Source organism: Sciurus carolinensis, chromosome 4, assembly GCF_902686445.1.
Source record: "Sciurus carolinensis chromosome 4, mSciCar1.2, whole genome shotgun sequence".
Taxonomy (NCBI): Eukaryota; Metazoa; Chordata; class Mammalia; order Rodentia; family Sciuridae; genus Sciurus; species Sciurus carolinensis.
The window spans coordinates 72,465,935-72,490,617 of NC_062216.1; the positions used below are offsets into that span (position 1 = coordinate 72,465,935).

A 24,683-nucleotide genomic window follows, 5' to 3' on the forward strand; every position below is an offset into this window, starting at 1 on the left:
TTGAGACGAGAGCGACTGATCCCCCGGATACCCCTAGAACGTTGCTACAAGAAAGGGGGGAAACGTCAGAACTCTGCAACACTGGGCGGGGCGGGGGACTGGGCTGGGGGAGGCCGCTTAGGCAGGGGGCCGGGTTAATCATGGCTGAGGGCGGGGAGGAGGCGGAGTTCTGCTTCACCGCGTTATATATAAGTGGGCAGTGGCCGCGGCTGCGCGCTGATACTGACCTTCAGTGTGTCGACACCAACACCATGGCGCCCTCCAGGAAGTTCTTCGTGGGGGGCAACTGGAAGATGAATGGGCGGAAGAAGTGCCTGGGGGAGCTCATCTGTACCCTGAATGCGGCCAAGGTGCCGGCCGACACCGGTGAGCCATCCCTGGGGAACGCTGGAACTGGAGTGTGTCGGGCGTGGGAGCGCCCTCTCCCGAGCTCCCCGAGTCCCGGTGTCCGCGTGGACCTGGATGCAGGGCTAGGGGACAAGGGCCGTTGCGGATCCGGGAGGTGGCCCCGCAATCGCAGTACCCGAGATGTGTTGAGGTGGAAAGGAGGGGCATTTAATGGTGCTCTCGGCTAGTGGGGCGGGAAAGGAATTATTGGGTCCCCATGAGGAATATGGCCCCTGGGCGTGGACTGCGGTTGCACTAGCCTGGAGCCAGGGTAGGAGCGGAGCCTGAGCCTCTGTGGGCGATCCAGAGAAGCGGACTATAGCACCGCCAGAGTGTGGGGGAGGAGGCTAAGCTTGTGCGATCTCCCAGCTACCCGCGGCCTCCCAGCTACCTGCCCCCTCGGCAACCGGCTCCGTGCGCCTCCGCACGTAGCCTATGACTCCCCAGCGCCTCGCCCGGCTGGGCCTCTGAGCGGTCGGCACTGGTCGCTTCTTGGCAGCCTGGGTGACTATTGCCTTCCACGGAAGGGACTGAGTGGATGCCTAACAGGCTGAGCCATTTGGAAATGAAGAATGATCCTGCAGCTTTCCCCAACCTGGAAACGAGAAAACGCAAGGCCGCTACGAACCGCTAAACTCCCTGCCACCACAGGCAGAGTGCTATCTTCTGTCCTTCCCCTCCCACCCACCTAAGTCACCAGACTACAGATTTGATCAAAGGGGCATCGCCTTCTCGATTATTTCCAAAATAAGTCCCAAGAGTTGGCTTCCTCCTTTTTTTTTTTTTTTTTTTTTTTCTGGCGAGGATAGCTATTTTAGAAAGGAGGCAGAATTGGCCCCACAGAATGCTGAGTCTGGGAGGTACTCATGCCCAGAATAACCCGAGGAAATTGGAGCCACAGCTGTTAAAAGAGCAGAGGGCAGCGTGAGGGCTGTAGCCTGGAAAGGATATTTGCAAGTCTCCAAGAATTGGGTGCAAGCCTACGCTGGGAAGTGGACAAAGGTCATCTTGCTGGGGTGAAAGGGGGAGGAAGGCAAAACCAAGAAAGTTGAAGGCTAGAGGGCTGCATAGCACTGGACAGGAAGTCTGGAGAATGAAGGCTTCCTTTGGTCTCATTTGGGTGTGCCACCATCTCACCCTCAGAGGTCGTTTGTGCACCCCCCACTGCCTACATCGACTTTGCCAGGCAGAAGCTAGATCCCAAGATTGCTGTGGCTGCGCAGAACTGCTACAAAGTGACTAATGGGGCCTTCACTGGGGAGATCAGGTGAGATGGAGGGGAGAGAGAAGTGGTGGGGAACCCTTCACTCACTTATCATTGAGGGGAAAGGTACAGGGTGTGCTTCCTGCTGAACCTTGGTTTTATTTCTTCCCTTAGCCCTGGCATGATCAAAGACTGTGGAGCCACATGGGTAGTCCTGGGGCACTCAGAGAGGAGGCATGTCTTTGGGGAGTCAGATGAGGTTAGTAACCAGGAGAGGAGATAAAAGATGCTTATTCCAAGAGGGGTGTCTCACCAAGTCTGTTCCTCAACAGCTGATTGGGCAGAAAGTGGCCCATGCCCTAGCAGAGGGACTCGGAGTAATCGCCTGCATCGGAGAGAAGCTAGATGAGAGGGAAGCTGGCATCACAGAGAAGGTTGTTTTCGAGCAAACCAAGGTCATCGCAGGTATCTCTGGAGAAAGGGACCTTTGAACCTAGCCAGGGCCACAAAGAGCAGAGGGGGAGGTGAAAGCCCTGCGACTGCCTTGATCCCTATGCTGGTCAAGGAAAGGTAGGGTTCCTTGCATGCTCAGCCATTCCGCTCCTGCAGAAGGTAAAGATGCCACCAGGGGGCAGTAGGCCATCATCATTCTTCAACTTTGCAGTACAGCTCCTTCTTGTTCACCCTTCCACCTGTGATCTGTTTTGCAGATAACGTGAAGGACTGGAACAAGGTCGTCCTGGCCTATGAGCCTGTGTGGGCCATTGGTACTGGCAAGACTGCAACACCCCAACAGGTATCTGAGCCCAGGAGCTCTGCCTTCCCAAACCCAAAGAGACAGTGACTTGTCCAAGGGCATCCATTCTAGGGTTTGGCTGGTTTGGAGCCTTGGGATTCTGACTCAGATTCCAGGGCTCTTGCCTGGACACACTAACTCTCTAATGGTACCAGTGATTTTCTCTTTAAGAGGAAGACAGGGTCTTTCTTAGACTGGCTTCTTGTTTTAGGCCCAGGAAGTACATGAGAAACTTCGGGGATGGCTCAAGTCTAACGTTTCTGATGCAGTGGCTCAGAGCACTCGCATCATTTATGGAGGTAAGTGGGTTTGGCTCTAGCTTTTGAGGCGGACGAAGTAGGCTAAGCCCTCTTAGACATGGAAGTAGGAATGGAGTGTATTCTCCCATCCTGACAGAGCCCTTTCTGCTCCCTTCTCAGGTTCTGTGACTGGAGCAACCTGCAAAGAGCTAGCAAGCCAGCCTGATGTGGATGGCTTCCTCGTGGGTGGTGCTTCCCTAAAGCCTGAATTTGTGGACATCATCAATGCCAAACAATAAGCGCCATCCATCTATTCTTCCTGCTAAGCCAGGGATTAGGTAGTCCAGAAGCCAAGTAACTGCCCCCACCCTTCACATGGTTCTGATGTTGTCATCTGCCTCCTCTCATGGCCTAACGCACACTGTACCTTCCTTTACCGTTTACACCTTCCCCCTGTGATGGTTGGGACCAGGCCAATCCACCACTTACTATAATGGTTAAAACTAAACATGTCACCCAGGTGGCTTCTCAACTGAGAGGTGGAAGGAATGGAGCTTGCTCCATGGGTCCTCTCAGGCCCCAGTGAGGGCAGAAGAGAGAAACCATGTTCTCTCCCTTCTCACACTGAGGCCAAGATCCTCCCCTCAGAGGCCAGGGATGTTCCTTCTCCTGTGGTGCCAACGCCTGTGTATGTTGTGTATGTAAGCTATCACACATGTAAGGGAAATAAAACACCTGGCACATCCTCCTTCGCTGTACATCTTTTTCCTTTTTGAGGTAGTCATAGGACCTTATCCCTTGTGTAAAAAGCAAACAAAAAAAAAAACCCATTAACAAGTTCTATAACAATACATCTCTTAGTATTTTTTACTTGAAAAAAATGTCTTATGTACCAGCCTTGAATATTCTGTCCCACTGCTCTGGGTGGCACTGGGACTGTGGAGCTCCCCTGAGCTTGAATTGGGGGAGGGGCCCAACCTTACTGTCTTTAAACAGCTGGTCTAGGCCCCCAATGGCTCCAGCACAGTCAGTGGTATCCCAGGGTCACTGGTAGAGCAGGTAGCGCTTCATGGATGGGGGCAAGGGCAGAGCAGATACCTGGCCCAGCCGGGTATCCCCCAGGGTGTGGCGCACACACAGGCGACTCAGGTGCAGAAGGGAGTGTGGCTCCGCTGGGAAAGAGAAGAAGGAAAAGGTAAATAGGGGTGCAGCCACCAGCCAGACATCTTCAAACTGCAGGGTCCTGCCCAGCCTCCTCCTTTGCTGCTGTGCACCTGACTCCACCTTGGCCAAGAGAGATCTAAGGCTTCACAGCTGAGATTGTCTAGACAGAGCTGAACTGAAGCTCTAGCTAAAACCCTCTAAGCAAAAGGTCGAGGTGGGCCCAACAGTGGTGGAGCTGGCCCAGGATTTGATTCAAGAGGGGCCTGAGCTAGGTTGAAGAGATGAAGGAAGGGCCTGCTCCATTGTGTGGCTCAGCATGGGTAACAGGAGGACAGGCACCAGCCCTCTGCTGAAGACTGCAACTTCAGAGCCAACTCCCAGCACTGATCCCACTAGGTTCCCAAAGCTCCTCCCTTGCAGCCCCACCCCAAAGCCATGCCTCCAGAACTCTCCTTGGTGCCCAGAGCCCCAGTGGCCCCATCCTGGAGTTTTGACAGGAGAAGGAAGTAGTTATGTGGCACATAGACAGGTCAAAGCCCAGGAAATCTGATACACACCCTTGGTGCCTCACACTGCCAGTACTTTTCTTTCTGAACCTGTAAACCCAGCCCAGGACCCACTTAACCCTTTGCCCCTCTTGCTTGAGGGTTGCTATCTCCTGTAAAGCCCTTAATCCCTAGAGTGCCTCCCTCCTTTCTGAGAGTTCATTAGCCAAGAGAACTTGAGCGAGTTGCTCCCAAGCCTCAATTTTGCCTCTAAGTAAATTAGATGACAGCTTGAAAACCCTCAGTTATTCCTGGCACTGAATAGGGATAGGAGACAGGTCATATGAAGTCTCTGCTCTTGATCAGCATTGAGTTTCCATTCCAAACCATTGCCACTAGTGACATATTCTTCCCCACACCCCCAGCCTCACCTCTCCTTTCGCCCAGGTAGCGGATGCGGACCTGGCACTGGCCCCAAACAGCGCTTACAGCCGGGTAGAGGGTCCTGCCCTTCAGTCCGCGGAAGGCTGGCCCCAGGTAAGTGCCCCCAATAGCGTAGCCCAGAGTTCCCTCCTCCATGTCCAGAACCACCAGCAGCCTCTCTGGCACTTCCAGCTGCTCACCCTGAAATCCAGCTGGATACTGGGGAGCCTCAGGCCCCTTACTCTGATGGTACAGCTTCCCCCGCCCAATGTCCCAGCCCCACGACTCGCTGTTGCTGCCCAGCAGCGCCGCATAGTGGTCAGTCTGCAGTGGGGCGAGGGCCGTGGCCACGCCCACCACCGCATGTGTGCCCCTCTGTTCCGGGGGCCAGCTTATCTCCCAGGCATGCAGGCCTCTCGAGTAGCCCCTCTTGCCCCGGGCCCCATCAGTGCTCTGGGCCACAGGTCGCCGCTCAAAGCATAAACCCCCTTCTTTGACCTCTATGTTCTCTGAGCAGTCTTTGGGGTTCCAGCCATGGCGCCGTTGGGTCCCCAGGTCAGGAGGGGAAGCAGACAGGAGCTCCTCCAAGCCCTCGGGACAAGAAAGGTCAGGATACAGAGCCTGCGAGATGGGGGTGCTGTTGCTGCCCGCTGCCAGGGCCGTCTGGCCCATGGAGGTGAGCAGCTGGAGGACTCCCCGAAACAGTCTTGCTGGGGCGTCTCTCTTCTGAAAGTTGAGCTCCAGATTGGGAATGACCTGGGGTGGGGGGGGAGTTGGGAGAGAAAGGGATATGAAGTGCGGTATCCTGGCGGGGTGGTCCTCACCCGGGCACACCATCCTTCCACCATGCGTGCTGACTGGCCCGCTCTCTCTCCCCGCACCCCAAAGCTCCTGGGACCATCATCCTGCCTTCTTCACTCAGTGCTGGGTCGCCCGAGACACTCGCGAGTTCGCCCTCTTCGGACCTCACAATGGGCTGTCCCCCTTGCCCGCACCGAGCCCTCGCCCCTGCCCCTGCCCCTGCCCCGGCTCCCGCCTCGAACCTCGCTTGACTTCTCAGCTGGTAAGTCGCGGGGCATCAGGATGAAACCAGTCAAAAGCCCAGTTGCGCTGGAAGCGGACAGCCGGCTTCCGCCTTCAGACCTCACCACTACAGGGCTCGCCAGCCCCGCGCCCCGCCCCCGGGGGGGGGCCTCTGGGGCGGTTAACCCTCTCGTCGCCACCCAGGTCACGCCCACTCAGGCCACGCCCCCGGGGTACTACTGGGAGGGTAACACCAATCGTGTTGCAGTAGCAGAGGGCGCGCCCCGTTCCAGTAGAGCACACTCCAGGCGGTTAACCAACCTCTCCTCACCTGCCAGAGCCGCGACCCGCCCCGAGGCCTGGCGTCCGCGGGTCAGACTCGCAGAGCAGTTAACCCTTCCATGGCCGCCACGAAATCCGCCCTCGGGCAGTCCCAGCTCAGAATTAACCCTTTGATGACATCATCGCCTTGGGATATCTGTGGGTGTGTTCTCCCCAGTGGAGACCTTTGAGCCGCCTGAGCAACCAACTCCTTAGCCCCAGAGTTTATGATAAAGGGCACCGGGTCAAGGAAAAGCTTCTGTAATGCCGGCATTGTTTCCTTTTCCCTGTGATTATGGGTCACTCCCATAAGAAAGAGAGCTGGGCTCTTTCTACCCCAGTGTGAGTCACGCTTGTGGTTCTGAACTCTGTTTCGGACTTAAGGTCGTAGGTGTCATAACGGGTTTTCCATGCCGTTCTTTACTCAGGAGACCAATCCCTTGCAGGGCTGTCAGTCTCATTGGGTAGAAGGGTAATGGCTACCCCCCCCCTTTTTTTTTTTTTTTTTTCTTGAGATGAGTCTCATTATATCGCCCAGGTCGAAGGGATTCTTCTTTCGGCCTTCCGAGTAACTGGAATTACTGGCTCGCCAACACTTTACCAGGTTTAAGACACTGGTCTTAAGTAAAACTATGACACCAATGAGGTGTGTTATCTTGGGGAGGTTTCCAAACTTCTCTAAATTTGTTTCTTTTAGGTGAAATGGAAATACTGACAGTACTTATGTCACAGGGGTTTGTAGAAATATTCTAAGCATTTAACACAGAGCCTGGGGTGTGGTATGCACTCACTGAGCATAACTAACTATTGGTTACTTAACACTTACTGAGTGCCCACTGTGTAGAGAGGTAATATAATAGATCATGAAATATGCCAACTGTTATTCAGTGTGGTGGCACACAGCTCTAATCTCAGCAGCTGCTGAGCCAGGAGGATCCCAAGTCAAGGCCAGACTGAGCAACTTAGTAAGATCCTGTCTTAAAATAAAAAATGAAGGCCAGGGGTGTAGCTCAGTGGTAGAGCATCCCTGGGTTCAATCCTTACCACTTCCAAAAAAAAGAGAAGTCAATGGTGGAGACAAACTGGGCATGAGTACCTGAAGACCAGTATGCATGTAACCTTCAGCAAATTAATTCACGTCCCTGTGCCTGTTTCTTTCTCTAAGAGATAACAAGAGTATTTACTGCATAGATAGAGTGAGGATGCAATGAGTATATATATAGACAAAGCACTTAGAATAGTTTCTGGTCAAATTTAATGATTTGTGTTAAGCACTGGAGATTAAGCACAGAATCTTCCAAGAGACTACAAAACTATTTATGAGCCAGGTGCAGTGGTGCATTCCTGTAATCCCAGCAGCTAGGGAGGTTGAGACAGGAGGATTGCAAGTTCAAAGCCAGCCTCAGCAATTTAGTGAAGCCTTAAGCAACTCAGTGAGACGCTGTCTCTAAATAAAATACAAAAAAGGCTGGGGATGTGGCTCAGAGGTTGAGTGCCCCCTGAGTTCAATTCCCAGTACCAAAACAAAAACAAAACAAAAAACCAACTATTTATGAAACAGTTATCATGTAGTGAGTGAAGTAGTTATGGAGACATAAAGAAAATAGGAGTAAAAAGTGTACGACTCCCAAGCAGGGGTCAAGCAATTAGGAAAGTGTCCTTAGAGGAACAGATAACTGGGATGACTTAAAAGGATGACTAGTCATTGACCTGAGAGGTGACTGTGCAGTGTGTAGATTGAGTTAGAGCTGTATGTAGAAAGGTAGCCCACAGAGGTAGACACGAAAAAGGGAACAGCAGCAGGTGGGTTAGGAGAAGTAGAAAATCTTCAGGGTTGTTGCTGCAAGGAAGGAAACATGACAGCAAGACTAGGAAAGTGGGTGCCAGGTCACAAAAGCCTGGTAGGTTGAGTTAAGGAATGTAAATGTTATCCTGTAGGACAGGCCAGTAATGGAAAGTCATTGTAGGAGATGAGCAGAAGAAGATGGGGAGATCAGGGTCTACTATGCTTAATTTTTGGTACTGGGAATTGAATCCAGGGGCACTCTAGAATCCACTAAACTCCATCCCCAGCCCTTTTTAATTTTTATTTTGAGATACGGTTTTGTTAAGTTGCTCAGGTTAGCCTCAAACTAGTGATCCTCCTGCTTCAGACTTCTGAGTTGCTGGGATTACAGAGAGATGCCACTACACTAAAAGAAAATTCAGTTTGATTACTAAACTTAAAGTATTTTATCAAGGTTATTGACAACCTTGGTGAGAGAACACATATTGGGAGTATGAGATGGGACTCCAGGGTAAAGTGTCTGGACTATCACTTTCTGGATGTAAAGAATTGTGCTACAAGATTAGGGTTGTATCTCAATGGTAGAGCACTTGCCTAGCATGTGTGAGGCATTGGGTTAGATTCTAAGCACCACATATAAATAAATAAAATAAAGGCCCATTAACAACTAAAAAAATATTTTTAAAAAAGAGTTGTGCTGGGCTGGGGAGATAGCTCAGTTGGTAGAGTGCTCCCCTCGCAAGCACTAAGGACCTGAGTTCAATCCCCAGCACCGCAAAAAAAAAAAAAAAAAAAAAAAAAAAGTTGTGCTACAGATTTCACATTTGGGGAAGATAGAATAAAAAGGATAAGGTAACAATTATGACATATAGTCAAATTCCTAAAAAGAAAACCTTTCTTATTCAACTTCTTAGATACAGCATGTTTGTTTTGTGTAAAAATCAATATAGGACCAGGTACAGTGGCACACGCCTGTGACTCCAGCAACTCAGGAGGCTGAGGCAGGAGTATCTCCAGTTCAAGTCCAGCCTTAAAACTTATCAAGGCTCTAAGCAACTTAGTGAGACCCTGTCTCAAAATAAAAAGTAAAAAGGACTGGGGATGTTGCTCAGTAGTAAGTGTCCCTGGGTTCAATCCCCAGTACAAACAACAACAACAAATCAATATATGGTAGTATGGTGTACAGAATAAATTATTTGGGGTGGGGGCAGGGTTTACTGGGAATTTAACCCAGAGGCACTTTACCCAACTAAGCCTCATCCCTAGCCCTATCTTATTTTGAGACAAGGTCTCTATAAGTTGCTTAGCAGGCAGCTGGCGATCTGCTAACGTCTGCGGTCGGTCTGCATGCTACCGGTAGATGATCAGCAGGTGGACCTCAGGTGGTGGGTGATAAGTAGGTGAAAGGCAGGCGATGGGCAGGCAAGAGGCAGGCAAATGGGCAAATGGCAGATGATAGGCGCCAGTCGGTGAGCAATCTCCACTCAAAAAGTAGTCAATATGCTGGCAGACTGCAGGTGATCGCAGTGGACAAATGGGGTAAACAGCAGGGGATAGATAAGCAGCAAAGACTGCCTCACAGAGAAACAGATATCCTCTGCTTGAAACCTGAGTTACAGAGTGACAAGGTACTCAGCCTCCCTCTAGTCTGCCTTCTTGGATCCGCTCTTCTCTAAGTTGCTTAGGACCTCACTAAATTGTTAAGGCTGGTCTCTAACTTGTAATTCCCTGCCTGGACCTCTTGAGTCTCTGGGATTACAGGCGTGCACCACTGCGCTAAAAGCAAAAATAAATGTGAATAAATGTTAAAAAAAAAAAAAAAAAAAAAAAAAAAAAAAAAAAAAAACCAGTTATACCCCCAGCACTTACACCATTTTAAATTAAAGGGAAAAAAGAAAGCATACTAAAAAGAAAGATGTGAATCTGAATATTTGTCATTCACCCAACCTGGATATTCTTGCCAGTGTGTAGCAATAACAATAAAGACATCATGAGTATGGATAGCCTATGAATAAAAGCTTGGGGACAGATAGGGAGCCTAAGCCACAGCTGGCTGTAGTTCAGCTTGAGAAGTTAACCACACTTGCTTACCTGCTGCTACTGTTTTAAAATGTTGACCACATGTTGCCACTGGATTTTGAGCTGCTCAAGTATTTGTTGATATAGTTCAAATATTCCATAATGCTACAAGTACTTTTAACTTTTTACTTTTTTGACTTGCAACAAAAATGAAATACGCAGTCTTTTTTTTTTTTTTTTTTTTTTTTTTTTTTTTCAATTTGGGATTGACCTCAGGGGCACTTAACCACTGAATCATATCCCCAACACATTTTAATATTTTATTTAGAGACAGGATCTCACTGAGTCACTTAGGGCCTCACTAAATTGGTAAGGCTGACTTTGAACTCACAATTCTCCAGCCTCATTCTCCTAAAATGCTGGGATTATAGGTGTGTGCCACCATACCCAGCTGAAATAAACAGTCTTAACTTAAATTTCCAAATAATTCTTTTTTGGCAGTGGGAACTGAACCCAGGGCTTCACACATGCTAGGCAAGAGCTCTACAACTAAGGTACACCTCTCCAGCCCTGCCTAACAAATTTTTACATGTGCATATACTTGCATGATCATCACCAAAAAGATCAATATCAGGGATCTTTCCAGGACCCAGAACATTTCTTCTTGCTCTTCCCTGATACTAAACCCCCAAGGGTAACTCCTACTTGGCCTCTATCATCATAGATCGGCTTTGCCCATTCTTCAATTTCATATCAATAAAACCGTACTACGTGCACACAGTACTACAATATAATAATGCATTTTTTGTGTCTGATTTATTCTTCCTATCTGTGTCATCTATGTTGTTGCATGAAATAGTACCTAATTATTTACATCATACATTATTACATTATGTGTTCTACTGTTGATAGACATTTGTTTCCAGTTTTTAGCCATTGTAAAGAAAGCTACTGTGCTGACTATATAGCTCATCTCAATGGGTGCTTGCCTAGCATGCGCCAGGCCTGGAGTTTGAATCCCCAGTGCAGCAGGATTGGGAAGAAGAAATAAAAACACTTTGGATGATGCCAAAGTTCCATCCTCTCAATTAAAAAAAAAAAAAAAAAAAAAAGTTACTATGTATATGATGTACAAGTCTTTTGGTAGACCTGGGCATGCAATTTTTTCCCCTGGTACTAGGATAGAACCCAGGGCACATGGCTAGGCAAGAGCTCTAGGCAACAGTTACACCCCCGACCCTTTTTATTTTTTATTTTTTGGGGCTGTTTTTGTTTGTTTGTATTTTTTCCGGGGTACTGAGCCACATCCCCAGCCCTTTTTTTATTTTTTTAGAGACGGGGTCTGGGTAAGTTGCTGAGGCTAGAACAAGTCTATGCCACAACACCCAGCTGCTGTTGTTCGATTTAAAGGCACCAGGATTTGTAGCCCTGTAGAACTATAATGCCACTGAATCTGGGAGTGGGAAAGGAAAATGTTCACAAGGTTATTAGTTGTTTTCCAACCAGGGGCTTGTTTGAGATTTCTTGTTTGTTTGTTTGTTTTCTTTTTATGTGGTGCTGGAGATGGAACCAGGGCCTCATGCATGCTAGGCAAGCACTCTACCACTGAGCTACATTCCAGCTCTTTTGTTTCTAGTTTGGAAACAGAAATCCAGTTGAGCATTTTCCCCTGGCAGATATTAGCCTCACTGTATTCTGGAAGACTGCCCTTTTGTTTGTCAATCATCCTAATAATGCTGAGTAGATTTTGCTGCCTCTTACTCCACAGACAGCCTCACCAACGGCTTTTGAGGTTGAAGTGGTTTATACAACTCTTACACCATCTTCAGCTAGTTTTGAAATCCTTCCAACCAAAGACTATCTTCTCTGTCAGAAGGTTTTGAGGCAGGAGTATAGGGCTAAAACTTGCTGATAGTCAATAGGAAGGTACTACATGTTCCATGCTTAAGATAAATGGTAGGAGCTGGGCATGATAGTGCACACCTGTAATCCCAGCAACTAGGGAGGCTAAGGCAGGAGAGGCGCAAGTTTGCCAATTTAGTGAAACTCCATCTCAAAGTTAACAATGATAAGGGCTGGGGATATAACTCAGTGATAGAGTATCCTTGGGTTCAATCCCCAGTATCAAATAATAATAATAATAATAATAATAAATAAAAGATAAAATGGCAGGCAAAGGAAAATAAGGTTAAAGTTTAAGTTGTTAAATTGGAAACAAATTTTTATTTTGTAGTGGGGATCGAACCCAGGGGTGCTTAACCACTGAGCCACATCTCCAGCCCTTTCTGTTTTACTTTGGTTTTGGCTAAGACTTCACTAAGGGCCTACCTAGGTTGCTACAGTTGGCCTTGAACTTGCAATCCTCCTGTCTCAGCCTCCCGAATCCCTAGGATTACAGGCATGTTTCCTGGCAATTGGAAACAATTAAAACAAAAACCAAAAAAAACACTACACATTTTATGTTTAAGATAAATGGTAAAAAATCCTCTCCAAATACATCCATTGTTCAACACAAAATCTATACAAGCAGATCTTGACCAGAAGTAACCTAGATCCTCATTTAAATGCAGGGTCCAGGGCTGGGGTTATGGTTCAGTGGTAGAGTGCTTGCCCAGCATGTGTGAGGCACTGGGTTTCATTCTTAGCACTGCATAAAAATAAAATAAAGGTATTGTGACCACCTACAACTGAAAAATAAAAATAAATGCAGGGTCTATATTAAAAGATATGTCCAGGGGCTAGGGAAATAGGTTAGTTGGAAAAGTGCTTGTCTCACATGTACAAGGCCCTGGGTTCAATCCCCTGTACCACGTGCGCGCACACAGACACACAAAGATATGCCCAGGAGCTAGTATGGTGGCACCTGTAATCTTAGTTTTTCTGGAGGATAAAGTAGGAAGATAGTAAGTTCGAGGCCAGACTGGGCGACTTGATTTAGGGAGATTCTTGTCTCAAAAGGGATGGGGATGTAACTCAGTGGTAGAGTGCCCTCCGGTTCAATCTCTAGTACTGGGGGCAGGGCGGGGGGGAGATATGCCTAGGAGGGAAAATTAACACGATTTTAGACACATTTTGAACCATGTGCAAATATTTTGACTGTGTGTAAACTGGCACAGGTACAATGAGAGTTTACCCTATAACTTACAAATATGTTAATTTATAGCACAGAAAATCTATATATGATGTTCACCCCTTGAATTCTTGACTACTCTTCTACTGGGTAGCCACATTGATATGTTACTCAATGCAATGAATGATTCTACTCTGTTTGTTAACTGGTTTGATTTCTGTCCTGTATAAGCTAAGGAACCTGCTAAGCTGGTAACAGTTTGAACATTCCCCACCTCCCTGTTTTTGCCACTTATTGGAATGGTTAGGCACACATTTCTGATTCATATCTTCCAGTACTTAGTGGACTTTCAGTCTTCATTAAAGGGTCATCATTACCAGTCATGGTAACACAGCAACTTGGGAGGCTGAGGCAAGAGGATGGAGAGTTCAAAGCCAGCCTGGGCAAAATCAAGGTGCTAACAACTCAGTGAGACCCTGTCTCTAAATAAAATACAAAACAGGGCTGGGGATGTGGCTCAGTGATTTAGTGCCCCCAAGTTCAATCCCTAGTACCCTGAAAAAGGGTAATCATTTATACTTTATTGTTACTGTAGCAGTGGGAGAACTTGATTAAGACAGCCAGGTACCCCCATGAAAAAAAGAACCTTCCAGGATTTAGGAATAAACCCTCTCAGGGAAAACGAGACAGCCAAGATAGTGTATTGTCTTATGGGGTTAACAGCCATGACAGAAAATTAGGAGTTAAAAAGTGAGCCAGTCTTCAAGGGAAAAAGGATCATGCCAGGAGATGGGAGGTTAAGAAAACAGGTCAATCTTCTGAGATTATGTGGCCAAAAAGAAGACTCAGACAAAGCAAAATCATGAAGACAGGGTCACTGAGACAGGACCATAATCTACAACATTCTGAAAATAGTATCATAGATTTTCACAGATGGTAAGGGGTAAATTTCAGATGGCAAGGGGCAAAACATGCACAGAACAGTCATGGAAATAACCCACAGTTACTTTTACATAATTAGCATAGTACAATGTACACCCCTAAGGGGAGACTTGAGATAGTAAAGAGACATGCCACTCATGAAGAACCATGATGAAGAGCACAAGCTCAACTAAAATCCCACTGCCACACCGTAATGGCATCAGAGACTCAGTTCCTGCATACCTTGTGGATGTCATAAAAACTATAAACTTTTGTTCTTCACTGAAGTCAGTCTGACACTCTGGGATAGTGCTGTCTTCCTTCTGACTCAGGCAGAAGCCTGCTTAAATTCTTCCTAGGTTCAGTTTTCATTTCTTTTGACTTTGGATCTGTTTTAATGACCTGGTAACACCAATTTCTGGAATCATGATTACACATATGGACTTTTTTCTTCTTTTCTTCTGTGGTGCTGGGGATCCAACCCAGAGCCTCAAGCATACCAGGCAGTCTACCACTGATCCACATCCTCAGTCCACATGTGGATTTACTGAAGCTGTATTTATATGCCAGGCTGGTGACAGACATATCACCCTTTGGTTAGTAAGATGGGTTTTCTTCCAGTTTGGAAAGGGATTGCTGTTTTCTCGCTTGGTGCCAAATGAAGTGCTTGGACTGCTTTCAGATGGGTCATGTTATACAAAAGGGAGGTATGGCAAAGCACTAGAATCACAGCTAGCCTCTCATACGCACTGAGAGGCTAGGCACTGGGGCCCAGAGACACATTTCAGTTTCCTGTCTTACACTTTCATGGATGGAATAGAACTCAGAGACTCCTTACCTCTGAGCTACACTGCCAGCCCTTTTTATTTTGAGACAAGATTCTGCTAAATTGCTGAGGCTGTTCTTGAAATTGAGAGCCTCCTTGATTTAGAACCCCAAGTCCCCGGATCACAGACCTGCTCTACCGCGCGGGGATTGCTCTGCCTATTTAAGCTAGTATTGAGTGCACCTTAAAGGCATCTATGGTGAAATTACATCATATTACCTTTCATTCTATCAAAAACTTATCCCGGGGCTGGGGATATAGCTCAGTTGTTAGAGTGCTTGCCTTGCAGGCACAAGGCCCTGGGTTCTAATCCCCAGCACCGCAAAACAAAACAACAACAACAACAACAAAAAAAAAAACCTTATCCCAGTTTCTACAGACTCCTACCTGAGATCTAGGGAAGTTAAACACCTTGTCCAAGACCAGAGAGCTGGTCAAATGGTAGCGTCAAGATTCAAATCGCTGGGATAGCTCAGCTGGTAGAGTGCTTGCCTCGCAAGTACAAGGCCCTGAGTTCGATCCCCAGTACCGCAAAAAAGATTCAAACCGCACACCTGTAATCCCAGCAGCTAGAGCTGAGGCAGGAAGACTAAATTTAAAGCCAGCCTCAGTGAGACCCTGTCTAATTTAAAGCCAGCCTCAGTGAAGCCCTGTCTCTAAATACAAAAATAGGGCTAGGGATGTGGCTCGGTGGTTTTAGTTGCCCCTGGTGTTCAATCCCCAGTACCAAAAAAAGCCTTGATGGAAAGGAAATGACGACTGATCGGATTTAGGAACCCGGGGTTCCTGGGCGCCGCCCCGCCCCCCACCTCCAGTGCTAGTTACGTAACCGCCGCACAGCTCCGGACCTGCGCCTAAGGGTCACGTGAGCCAGAGCAGCTGGCCATTCTGCGGCCTGGGTGCCTAGCCGGCCTTACAGCGGCGGTAGGCGCTGCTCGGTCTTCTCGTACCGCTCTCCACTCTGCAGCCTTTCGCTCCTCAGTCTCCATTGTACTCCCTACCCCGGCGAACAGAGGCCCCAGGCAGAAACCAGGGCATGAGGCTGAGGGGCAGTTTTAGCCCAGGATCCAGAAGGTATGGAGTACCAGTGAAAATCTTATAACTAAGGCTTACCCACTTCCCCGAGTTTCTTTACGTTTTAAAGGTCTCTTATTCTGTCATCAAAAAAAAAAAAAAATTTTTTTTTTCCTTGCTTCTTCCTATTTCTTCCCCTTGTATGTCTAGGAATCTTACACAGGGAGTCACTTTTCCCAGGAAGGCGATCATAAGGATCATAAGGTCATAAGGAGATGCCCATGTTGCTATGATCTGCAGTATAAGGGGCACACCTACTGAATAAGAATAGTCAATCGTCAGCAATCAAGTGATGGGCTCCAACTGAGGGTTTTTTGTTTGTTTTTGTTTTTTGTAGGTGGACACAATACCTTTATTTTTATGTGGTGCTGAAAAGAGAACCCATTGCCTTACACATGATAGGCAATCACTCTACCACTGAGCTACAATCCCAACCCCAGTTTGAGGTCTTGTTCAAATGCAGAAACCACACCTAGAGGCTAACTTGTAGAAACATTAAGGGCACCGTCAGGGCCTATTTCAAATGTAAAAGACCTTGAGATTTCACAGAAGGGAAAACTTCCAGAAAATGGAAGGTGGAAGAGGGATTTACAGGAAGGATTGGAAGTCAGGCTACAGGACACAGCCTATACTTTTTCAATGTCTGTTTAACGCAGATTTTGCTCAATGGTCATGTAAACCATATAAGCTAGCACACCAAAATTGTTTTTTCGGCTATCCTCACCACCCCCAGCCCACGACTGTGCAACTGGAATTTTGAGACTGAATTTCTCATTTTGCCAATTTCCTTCTGGGTTCTTGTCTCACTATTATTTATTTTGGTGCTCGGTATTGAACCCAGAGCTTAGTGCATGCAAGGCAAGCACTCTACCAACTGAGCTATATCCCTAGACCCTGTTTCACTATTTTTGAAGAATAAAATCCATGAACATTCACAGAAAGGATGAGTAAACGAACCATGGGGGAGGGGGCAGAAAATTGCAGAAAAACTCACTTTGGTGTGCTAACTTAGGAGTTTATATATGGTTCTGGATAGAGCATGGCTGCAAAATCTATGTATAACAGGCCTTATAAAATCTATAACAGGCCTTGAAAAGAGCACCAGAGTCATTGATCAAAGTTTATGTAAACAAACACAGAAAACAGTTCCAAGGCTATCTCGCCTTTGAGTTTTAATTCTTCCCACCAACTTCCATCTGGGTTCAACCCCACCTTCACATTTTTCCACTTCTGGGACAAAGGAGTGGCTGGAGGCATTCCCACAGGTAACCCTCATGGCCTTTCACATTTGAAATAGGCCTTGATAGTGCTCCTTAATATTTCTACTGGGTAGCCTCCAGGTGTGATTCCTGCCTTTGAACTAGACTGACCATTGATAGTCTTGTTTAGCAGGAGTTCTGTCTCTTCTCACTTAAATCCTATACCCTTTACTATTGAAGGATACAGAGAATAAGTTCAAGGACATTTTCCCTATCTGTAGTTCTTCCCCATCCGCCTCATAGGGGTAAAATTGAAGCTTTTGTCATTTAAAATCCCAGGCCTTCCAGAGTGAAGGAACACAAAAGGAACACCTGTCTGGTACCTGACCCCTTCACCCTAATGGGTCAGCTGACCTCAATACAAAAAGCCCCAGGGAATTCCCTGTTCACACTCCTGTGTCACCCTAATTGATCAGCCGACCTCAATACTATGAACCCCAAGAACTACCCTCCTGTCCCAACCTAAATGAAGCCTATATAACCCAGACCCCTTGTTTCAGGCCATGGCCATTTTCTGCCCTGAAAATAAGCCAAACCAGGGGTTCAACCAATTGACTCCCCCTCGGAATACTGAATAAAGAAGAGCTTGCTTTTCCCACCTCCGTCATTTGTGTGCCATGTACTCGCAACTCTTCCTTTCCATTATTATCTGTGGATTTTGTTTTTCAAATTTGCTAGGAAGAACCCAGAAGAAAATTGGCCAAAGCAGGGATCTAGATCAATTTTTACTTTGAGACAGGGTCTGGCTAAATTGCTGGGCTGCCTGAAAATTTTGATCCACCTGCCTCAGCCTCCTGAGTTGCTGGGATTACAGGGATACAACACAGTACCTGTCTGGCTTAGGTAAAAAAAATTCTGGAGCTGGGGGTGTGGCTCAGTAGTAGAGCACTTGCCTAGTAGACACGAAGCCCTGGGTTCAATTTCCCAGCACCACAAAAATTAAAAATACCGAATCAATTCTTTGTAGTTTTCCTTCCATTTCTGACATCCTTTAGGGCCTCACTTTCCTTCTAGTGAATAACTGAGAATATCTTCCAGGCTCATCATTCATTCACTCCTCATCAGTGAAGCTCAAAGCAGAGGGAGGAAATAGAGTATTTTATTGATAAAAACAAGTTCAAATTCAGGGGAAGTTTCCATGATTGCTTCAAAAAAAGCATAGTTAATATTATTCTTTCAGGAAGTATTTATTGAATACTTACCGTGTCCCAGGTAGTAGGATGCAGAATGAAACTCAATATATTGGAGTTTGCTGGGGTTGTAGCTCACTGGTAGAGGATAATGCTTAGCATTTCTGAGACCAAAAGCAAACCAAAAAAAGATGTTAGAATAATTCATCACAGCCAACCTGACAACACCAAGAAGAGAACAAACTTGATGGTCACAAATTAATTTATAAAGACAAATTATGGGCACACTGTTAGTGGTTCACAGCTGTAATTCCAGCGACACAGGAGGTTGAAATAGTATTGAAGCCAGAATTAAGGACAGGTAGTTAGTGTAGAAATAGGGAATCGGGTCAATTCGAGGAAATGAAGCCATGAAGCCATCTGCCTTTGGAAGTTGGAGACTGCCCCTGGAAGAATGGAATGTCAAAGATCTCCGGAGCCCATTGATTACCAAATTTACCTGCCTTTATCAAGGACTGCAAGCAAGGAGCTGCTAATTAATGCCCCCTGGGCCCTTATCTGCCTGAATCACCTTGGCCCTCCCCCTGCCCATGGCTTCTCACTTAATGCAAAAACCGGGCCTAGTCATGTAGACAGGAAGGGAGAGATAAGGCGGAGAGAACTGGAGAACAAAAGAGACTTTAACCTATAAAAGATGTAGGGTGCGCTCACTTCTTGGGACTTTAGAACATCAGCCATGGCCCCCTTCTCCCTGCCGGGAGAAGTCTGTATTATTCCCTTTAAATAAACCTGCTTAATATGCTTGCCTTGGCGTGCTTCTCTAGTGCTTAATCTTCAACATTAGAAGAAGCAGAACTCATCACCGGTAAACGGCGGTATCAGTATGATCAAAAGTTCCAGTTCAGGGTTGGGAATATAGCTCAGTTCATAGTGTGTTTGCCTGTCAAGCACAAGGCCCTGGGTTCAGTCCCCAGCAACACACACACACAAAGTTCCAGTTCAGTCTCAGTAACTTGAGACCCTGTCTCAAATTAGGAAAAAAAAAAAAAAAAAAAAAGTTTAAAGTGGGATTGTGTCTCAGCAGTAGAGAGCCACTAAAACATAAAATAAAATAATAAAAAGGCCCGGGGATGTAGCTCAGTGGTAAAGTGGTCTTGGTGCTACCGAAAGCTTGGTCCTTGTTCCCATACCAATCCAATAACGAGGACATGGTTTTGAGAAAAAGGAAAAAAGAAATTTTATTGCTTTACTAGCAAAGGGGACTCCTGTCCCAGAGGCTATGTTTCTGCCCATCAGGAGGAACAGGGGGGTTTTAAAGAAACACTTTAAAAATACTACAGAATCAGTGACTTAAACAACAGAAGTTTATTTTCTCACAGTTGTGATGGTAAGATGTCTACAAGCATTTTATTTTCTCATAGCTGTGATGGTAAGATGTACAAGCAAGGTATCAGCAAGTTTGCTTTTCTCTGCTTACAGATGGCTACCTCCTTGCTGTGTCCTCACATGGTCTTTTCCTCTGTGCACTCATGCCACTGGTGTCTATTTCCTCTTTCTCTTTCTTGGGATTGAATCCAGGTTGTCCTCTATCACATAGCCACATCCCTAACTCCTGCTTTTTATTTTATTTTATTTTTTGAGACAGGGTCTTACTAAATTGCCCAGCCTGGCCTTGAATTTATGATCTTCCTCCCTCAGCCTCCTTCCCAAGTAGCCGGGATTATAAGCAAGCACCACCATGCTTAGCTTTTTTTCTCCCCCTGTAATTGAACAATTCAGGGGTGCTTTACCATTGAACCATATCCCAATCTTTTTCTTTTCTTTTCTTTTTTTCTTTCTTTCTTCTTCTTCTTCTTCTTCTTCTTCTTCTTTTTTTTTTTTTTTTTTTTTTTTTTGTTGTTGTTGTTGTTATTGTTGTTTTTTGGTTTTTTGTTTGTTTTCTTGTTTTCAATATTGGGACAGGATCTCACTAAATTACCCAGACTGACTTTAAACTTGTGATATTCTTGCCTCAGCCTCCAGAGTAGTTGGGATTATAGGTGTGTGTTATCAAACCCTGCATTTGTTTGCTTTTTTGCAGTATTGGGGATTGAACCCTGGGGCACTCAACCACTGAGTCACATCCCCAGTCCTATCTTATATTTTATTTAGGGACTGGATCTCACTGAGTTGCCTAGCACTTCAGTGTTGCTAAGGCTGGCTTTGAACTCACAATCCTCTTGCCTCAGCCTCCTGAGCCACTGGGATTACAGGCATTCACCACCATGTTCAACTGTCCCCAAGCATTATAGTTGTGCATACTAATGGGATTTGAATATGTAACAACATATTAGTACATGCAAATAATATAACAATGTAATTTGGCCAATATCATTCCCCAACACTTCCCCCACACCTCCCACCCCTTAGTCCTTTCCTCTACTGATCTCCCTTTGATTTTTATGAGATCTGTGACCATCTTTCTTTTCCTTTTTCCTTTCTAGCTTCCACTTAAGAGAGAAAACATATGACACTTAACCTTCTGAGTCTGACTTATTTCACTTAACATAATGGTCTCTAGTTCCATCCATTATCCTACAAATGACATTATTTCATTTTTCTTTATGGCTGAATAAAACTCCACTGTGTATATTCCATATTTTCTTTAGCCATTTATCCACTGATGGACACTTAGGCTGGTTCCATAGTTTGGCTATTGTGAATTGTGCTTCTGTGAACATGGGTATGCATGTATCACTGTAGTATGATGACTTTATAATTTTGGGGAACAAATACCAAGGAGTGGTATAGCTGGGTCATATGGTGGTTCTGTTATAGATTTGGGGCCTTCTGGGAAACTGAGGCAGTACAAAACCCACCCTTCAAATTCCCATTCTTGCAATCAATTCAGGAAGATTTCAGACATGTCTCTCAGGCTCAGAGTAACAGGAATGAGTTTATTGAAGGGATAGTAAAAGGGAAAGGGGACACTCTCAAGGGAGAGAGTGAATCCTCTCAGAGAATGCTATGCCTCTCCTGCACTCCAGTTTTATTGGAGAGCCCAGAGAAATTTCCAGAGTCCTGTCCACATCCAACTCTTGACTTCTGGTTGACAACAAGATGATATCAGACTTTCCAGTCCCCACTGCCATGGCAGATTTAGGTCACCTTGGCCCATGCTGACCAGTTTTAATTGGATTCTTAACCATACATTCTTACAGATTTTATGATTAGAAGGAATTATCCTTATCTCTCTGAGTTTTAGGATCTGATCTATCAAAGGGTCTCAAAATCTCCCCCTTCAGGGTAACTTGGATTCTTCTCACTGACATTATCTCTCTCAAGCCTACAGATAACAGGTAGTTTGCTGAGGAATGTGACATATCCTGTCCACTTAGCCCAGGCAGGGCTTCAGGTAAATTGCTTCTTGGGAAAAAGCATGTGGAGGGTCAGTACAGTGAGCCCATTTTGTAGAATCATTCTCTTAACCTCGTGTTCCCATCATTGTCATCTGTCTATCCCCTAACAGTTCTATATCTACACTTTTTTTTTTTTTTTTTTTTTTCTTGGTGCTGGAGATTGAACCCAGGGCCTCGTGCTTGTGAGGCAAGAGCCATATCTACCCTTTTGAGGAAACTTCATACTGATTTCCATAGTGGTTGTACTAATTTATAGTCCCACCAGCAGTGTTAAAGTATTCTTTTTCATACACAGCCTCTCCCTCATTTATTATTTGTATTCTTTATGACTGCCATTCTGACTTCTGTGGGATGAAATCTCAGTGTAGTTTTGATTTGAATATGGGATTTTGAAGATGTGTGATAGCATATTGTGATACAGTGTTTCCAATATGTAAGCACAATAAAGATCACAGCTAATAGTTCTAATGTGGTGGTCCATACCTGTAATCCCAGCTGCTTGAGAGGCTGAGGCAGGAGTATTGCCAGTTCTAGGTCAGCCTGGGCAATTTAGGGAGAATCTGTCTCAGAAAAAAAGAGGGGGTGGACAAATTAATTAAACAGACACTTCTCAAAAGAAGAAATGCAAATGGCCAACAAATATATGAAAAAATGTTCAACATCATAACCAATTAGGGAAATAAAAAGGACTGGGACTGTAAACACCCCTGGGTTCAATCCCCAGTATCAAAAAAGAAAAGAAAGAAAGAAATTCTTCTGAGTATCTATGATTTACAAAAAGAGGTGTATTGAAATACTTTTCATTGAGTCTCTGAACTCATACTATTCCCAATGTAGGAAGCACAGACATGTATGTGGGGTGCTAGTGGGAAGCTGCAGGACATAGGGCTCACACTAGCCAAGTCATCATATCCATCAGGACCAAGCTGTAGAACAAGGAGCATGTGACTGAGACCCTACAGAGGGCCAAACTCAAGTTCCCTGGCAGCCAAAATACCCACATTTCAAAAAAGTGACATTCCTAGTGAATAAATTTGAAAACGTGGTATCTGAAGCTGGGTACACACTTTAATCCCAGCAGTTTCTGAGGCTGAGGCAGGAGTATCACAAATTGGAGGCTAGACTCAGCGACTTAGTAAGATTCTGTCTCAAAAGTAAAACTGGGGGCTGAAGTTGTGGCTCCCTGGTAGAGCACTTGCCTAGTATATGTGAGGCACTGGGTTTGATTCTCAGCAGCACATATAAATAAATAAAATAAAGTCCATTGAAACTTAAAAAAAAAAAAAAAGTAAAATGGGATGGGGATGTAGCTTAATGGCAAAGTGCCCCTAGGTTCAATTCCCAGTACCAAAAATCAAACAAGAAGAAAACAACAACAACAAAAGAATAAAGTAGAAGAGATGGTATTTGATTTTGGAGTCATAAAAAGCAGAGTGCCTTCCATCTTGGTCTCTTTCTCTTGGATCACTTGCTTTGGAGGAAGACAGCTGCCATGTTATGAGGACACCCAGTCCCTTTGGAAAAACCCAGATGGCAAGGAGCTGTCTTGCCAACAATCATATGAGTGTGCCATGCATCTTGGAAGCAAATCCTCCAGCCCCAGTCAAGCTTTCAGATAATTGCAGCACCAGCTGACAGTTTGACTGCAACCCAGTATAGCCACTCTTGGATTCCTGACCCACAGAAACGGAGATAACAAAGGTTTAACTAAAGGTTTCAATACTGGGGATTGAACCACCAGGGGTGCTTAACTACTGAGCCAACATCCCCAGTCCTTTTTATATTTTATTTTGAGACATGGTTTCAATAAGTTCCTTAGGGCCTCACTAAGTTGCTGAGGCTAGCTTTGAATTTCCATCCTCCTGCCTCAGCCTCCCAAGCCACTGGGATTATAGGAGTGGGGCACCACTGTACCAGCTAAAAAAAAAGTTGTTATAAGCTTCTAATTTTAGGGATAATGTTACAAATCCTATAATCACCTAAGAATTGCATTTGGCTACAACAGAGATTCCCCAAAATCCAGTGGCTTAATGATTTTTTTTTTTCCTTTTTCACAAAAGATAAGTTTGGAGACTGGCAGTTCAGAATTGGTATGACATCTTCATATTACCTTCCATAACTCAGGTCACTCTCCATTTTTGTTCTGGCATCTTAACTTGTGGCTTAATTTCTCTGGTTTATCTCATGATCCCATATTGCTGCTGGAACTCCAGTTATCACATTTCAGACAGCAAGTAAGAGAGGGAAGGGTTTTCTGGAACCTAATGACTTTCATTAATATGTACATCAAAACAAAAAGTTATGGGGCTGGGGATATAGCTCAGTTGGTAAAGTGCTTGCCTTACAAGCACAGGGCCCTGGGTTCGGTCCCCAGCACCAAAAAAAAAAAAAAAAAAAAAAAAAGTTATACCCATTTCTGTACAATTAATCAAAATGCAGTCTGTAAAAATAAAATAAATAAAATTTTTAAAAATATGTACATCATTGACTTATGGTAGTAGAGAAATGTTTTTTCAGTTGGCACAGTGCTGACCAAATAGAATAAAACTTCTGTTAGGCTGGGAAAGGTGGCACATGCACACCTGTAATCCCAGTGGCTTGGGAGACTGAGAAAGGAGGATCCCAAGTTCAAAGCCAACCTCAGTTATCTAGTGAGGACCTAAGCAATTTAGGGAGACCCTGTCTCAAAATAAAAATAAAAAGGGCTAGGGATGTGGCTCAGTGGTTAAGTGCCCCTGGGCTAAACCCACAGTAACACACAAATAAATAAATACATTTATAAACAAACAAACAAACAAACAAATAGAAAGTTTTCCAAAAAAGATATTCAAATGGGCAACAAGAACATAAAAATATACACAACATCTTTAGCCATTAGAAAAATGCAAATCAAAACCACAGTGAGCTACTACTATACATCCACTGGGATGGCTATTATCAAATAGATAACTATTGGAGAGAACCTGGAGAAATGGGAACCCTCCAACACTACTGGTGGAAATGTAAATGGTACAGACACGTTGGAACAGTTTGGCAGCTCTTCCAAAGGCTAAATACAGGATTACCATATGCTCTAGCAATTCTACTCCTGGATATATAACCAAGAGAAATGGAAACATATGGCCACATAAAAACTTGTACATGAATGTTTATAGCTG

At 45.3% G+C, this 24,683-nt stretch overlaps 2 protein-coding genes across 3 annotated transcripts; one reads left to right on the forward strand and one right to left on the reverse strand.

The window, feature by feature from the left end:
• The first annotated feature begins 125 nt into the window (after nucleotides 1–125).
• Tpi1 (triosephosphate isomerase 1) lies at nucleotides 126–3,374 on the forward strand. Its single transcript, XM_047550649.1, has 7 exons — nucleotides 126–366; nucleotides 1,531–1,654; nucleotides 1,766–1,850; nucleotides 1,924–2,056; nucleotides 2,302–2,387; nucleotides 2,599–2,686; nucleotides 2,807–3,374. The coding sequence occupies exons 1-7, from the start codon at nucleotides 141–143 to the stop codon at nucleotides 2,923–2,925; spliced, it is 861 nt and encodes a 286-aa protein (XP_047406605.1). The 5' UTR covers nucleotides 126–140; the 3' UTR covers nucleotides 2,926–3,374.
• Nucleotides 3,375–3,470: 96 nt separating this feature from the next.
• On the reverse strand, nucleotides 3,471–18,279 carry Spsb2 (splA/ryanodine receptor domain and SOCS box containing 2). Of its 2 annotated transcripts, none has more exons than XM_047550648.1 (3): nucleotides 18,200–18,279; nucleotides 4,707–5,454; nucleotides 3,471–3,798 (listed from the first exon to the last, which is right to left on the reverse strand). In XM_047550648.1, the coding sequence occupies exons 2-3, from the start codon at nucleotides 5,368–5,370 to the stop codon at nucleotides 3,671–3,673; spliced, it is 792 nt and encodes a 263-aa protein (XP_047406604.1). In that variant the 5' UTR covers nucleotides 5,371–5,454; nucleotides 18,200–18,279; the 3' UTR covers nucleotides 3,471–3,670. The 2 variants fall into 2 exon arrangements, with proteins under 2 accessions (XP_047406604.1, XP_047406602.1); XM_047550646.1 differs by lacking the exon at nucleotides 18,200–18,279 and adding an exon at nucleotides 5,742–5,881.
• Nucleotides 18,280–24,683: the final 6,404 nt, after the last annotated feature.

Bases quoted from the DNA above. Each gene is read 5' to 3' on its own strand.
- Tpi1 (XM_047550649.1), top strand. From the start codon at position 141: ATGGCTGAGGGCGGGGAGGAGGCGGAGTTCTGCTTCACCGCGTTATAT. The intron at 2,388-2,598 runs GTATCTGAGCCC...TTCTTGTTTTAG, and splicing joins AGACTGCAACACCCCAACAG to GCCCAGGAAGTACATGAGAA. The intron at 2,687-2,806 runs GTAAGTGGGTTT...CTCCCTTCTCAG, and splicing joins CACTCGCATCATTTATGGAG to GTTCTGTGACTGGAGCAACC.
- Spsb2 (XM_047550646.1), bottom strand. From the start codon at position 5,777: ATGCCCCGCGACTTACCAGCTGAGAAGTCAAGCGAG. The intron at 5,455-5,741 runs GTTCGAGGCGGG...CCCCCACCCCAG, and splicing joins CAGCTGAGAAGTCAAGCGAG to GTCATTCCCAATCTGGAGCT. The intron at 3,799-4,706 runs GTGAGGCTGGGG...TCTCTTTCCCAG, and splicing joins CTACCTGGGCGAAAGGAGAG to CGGAGCCACACTCCCTTCTG.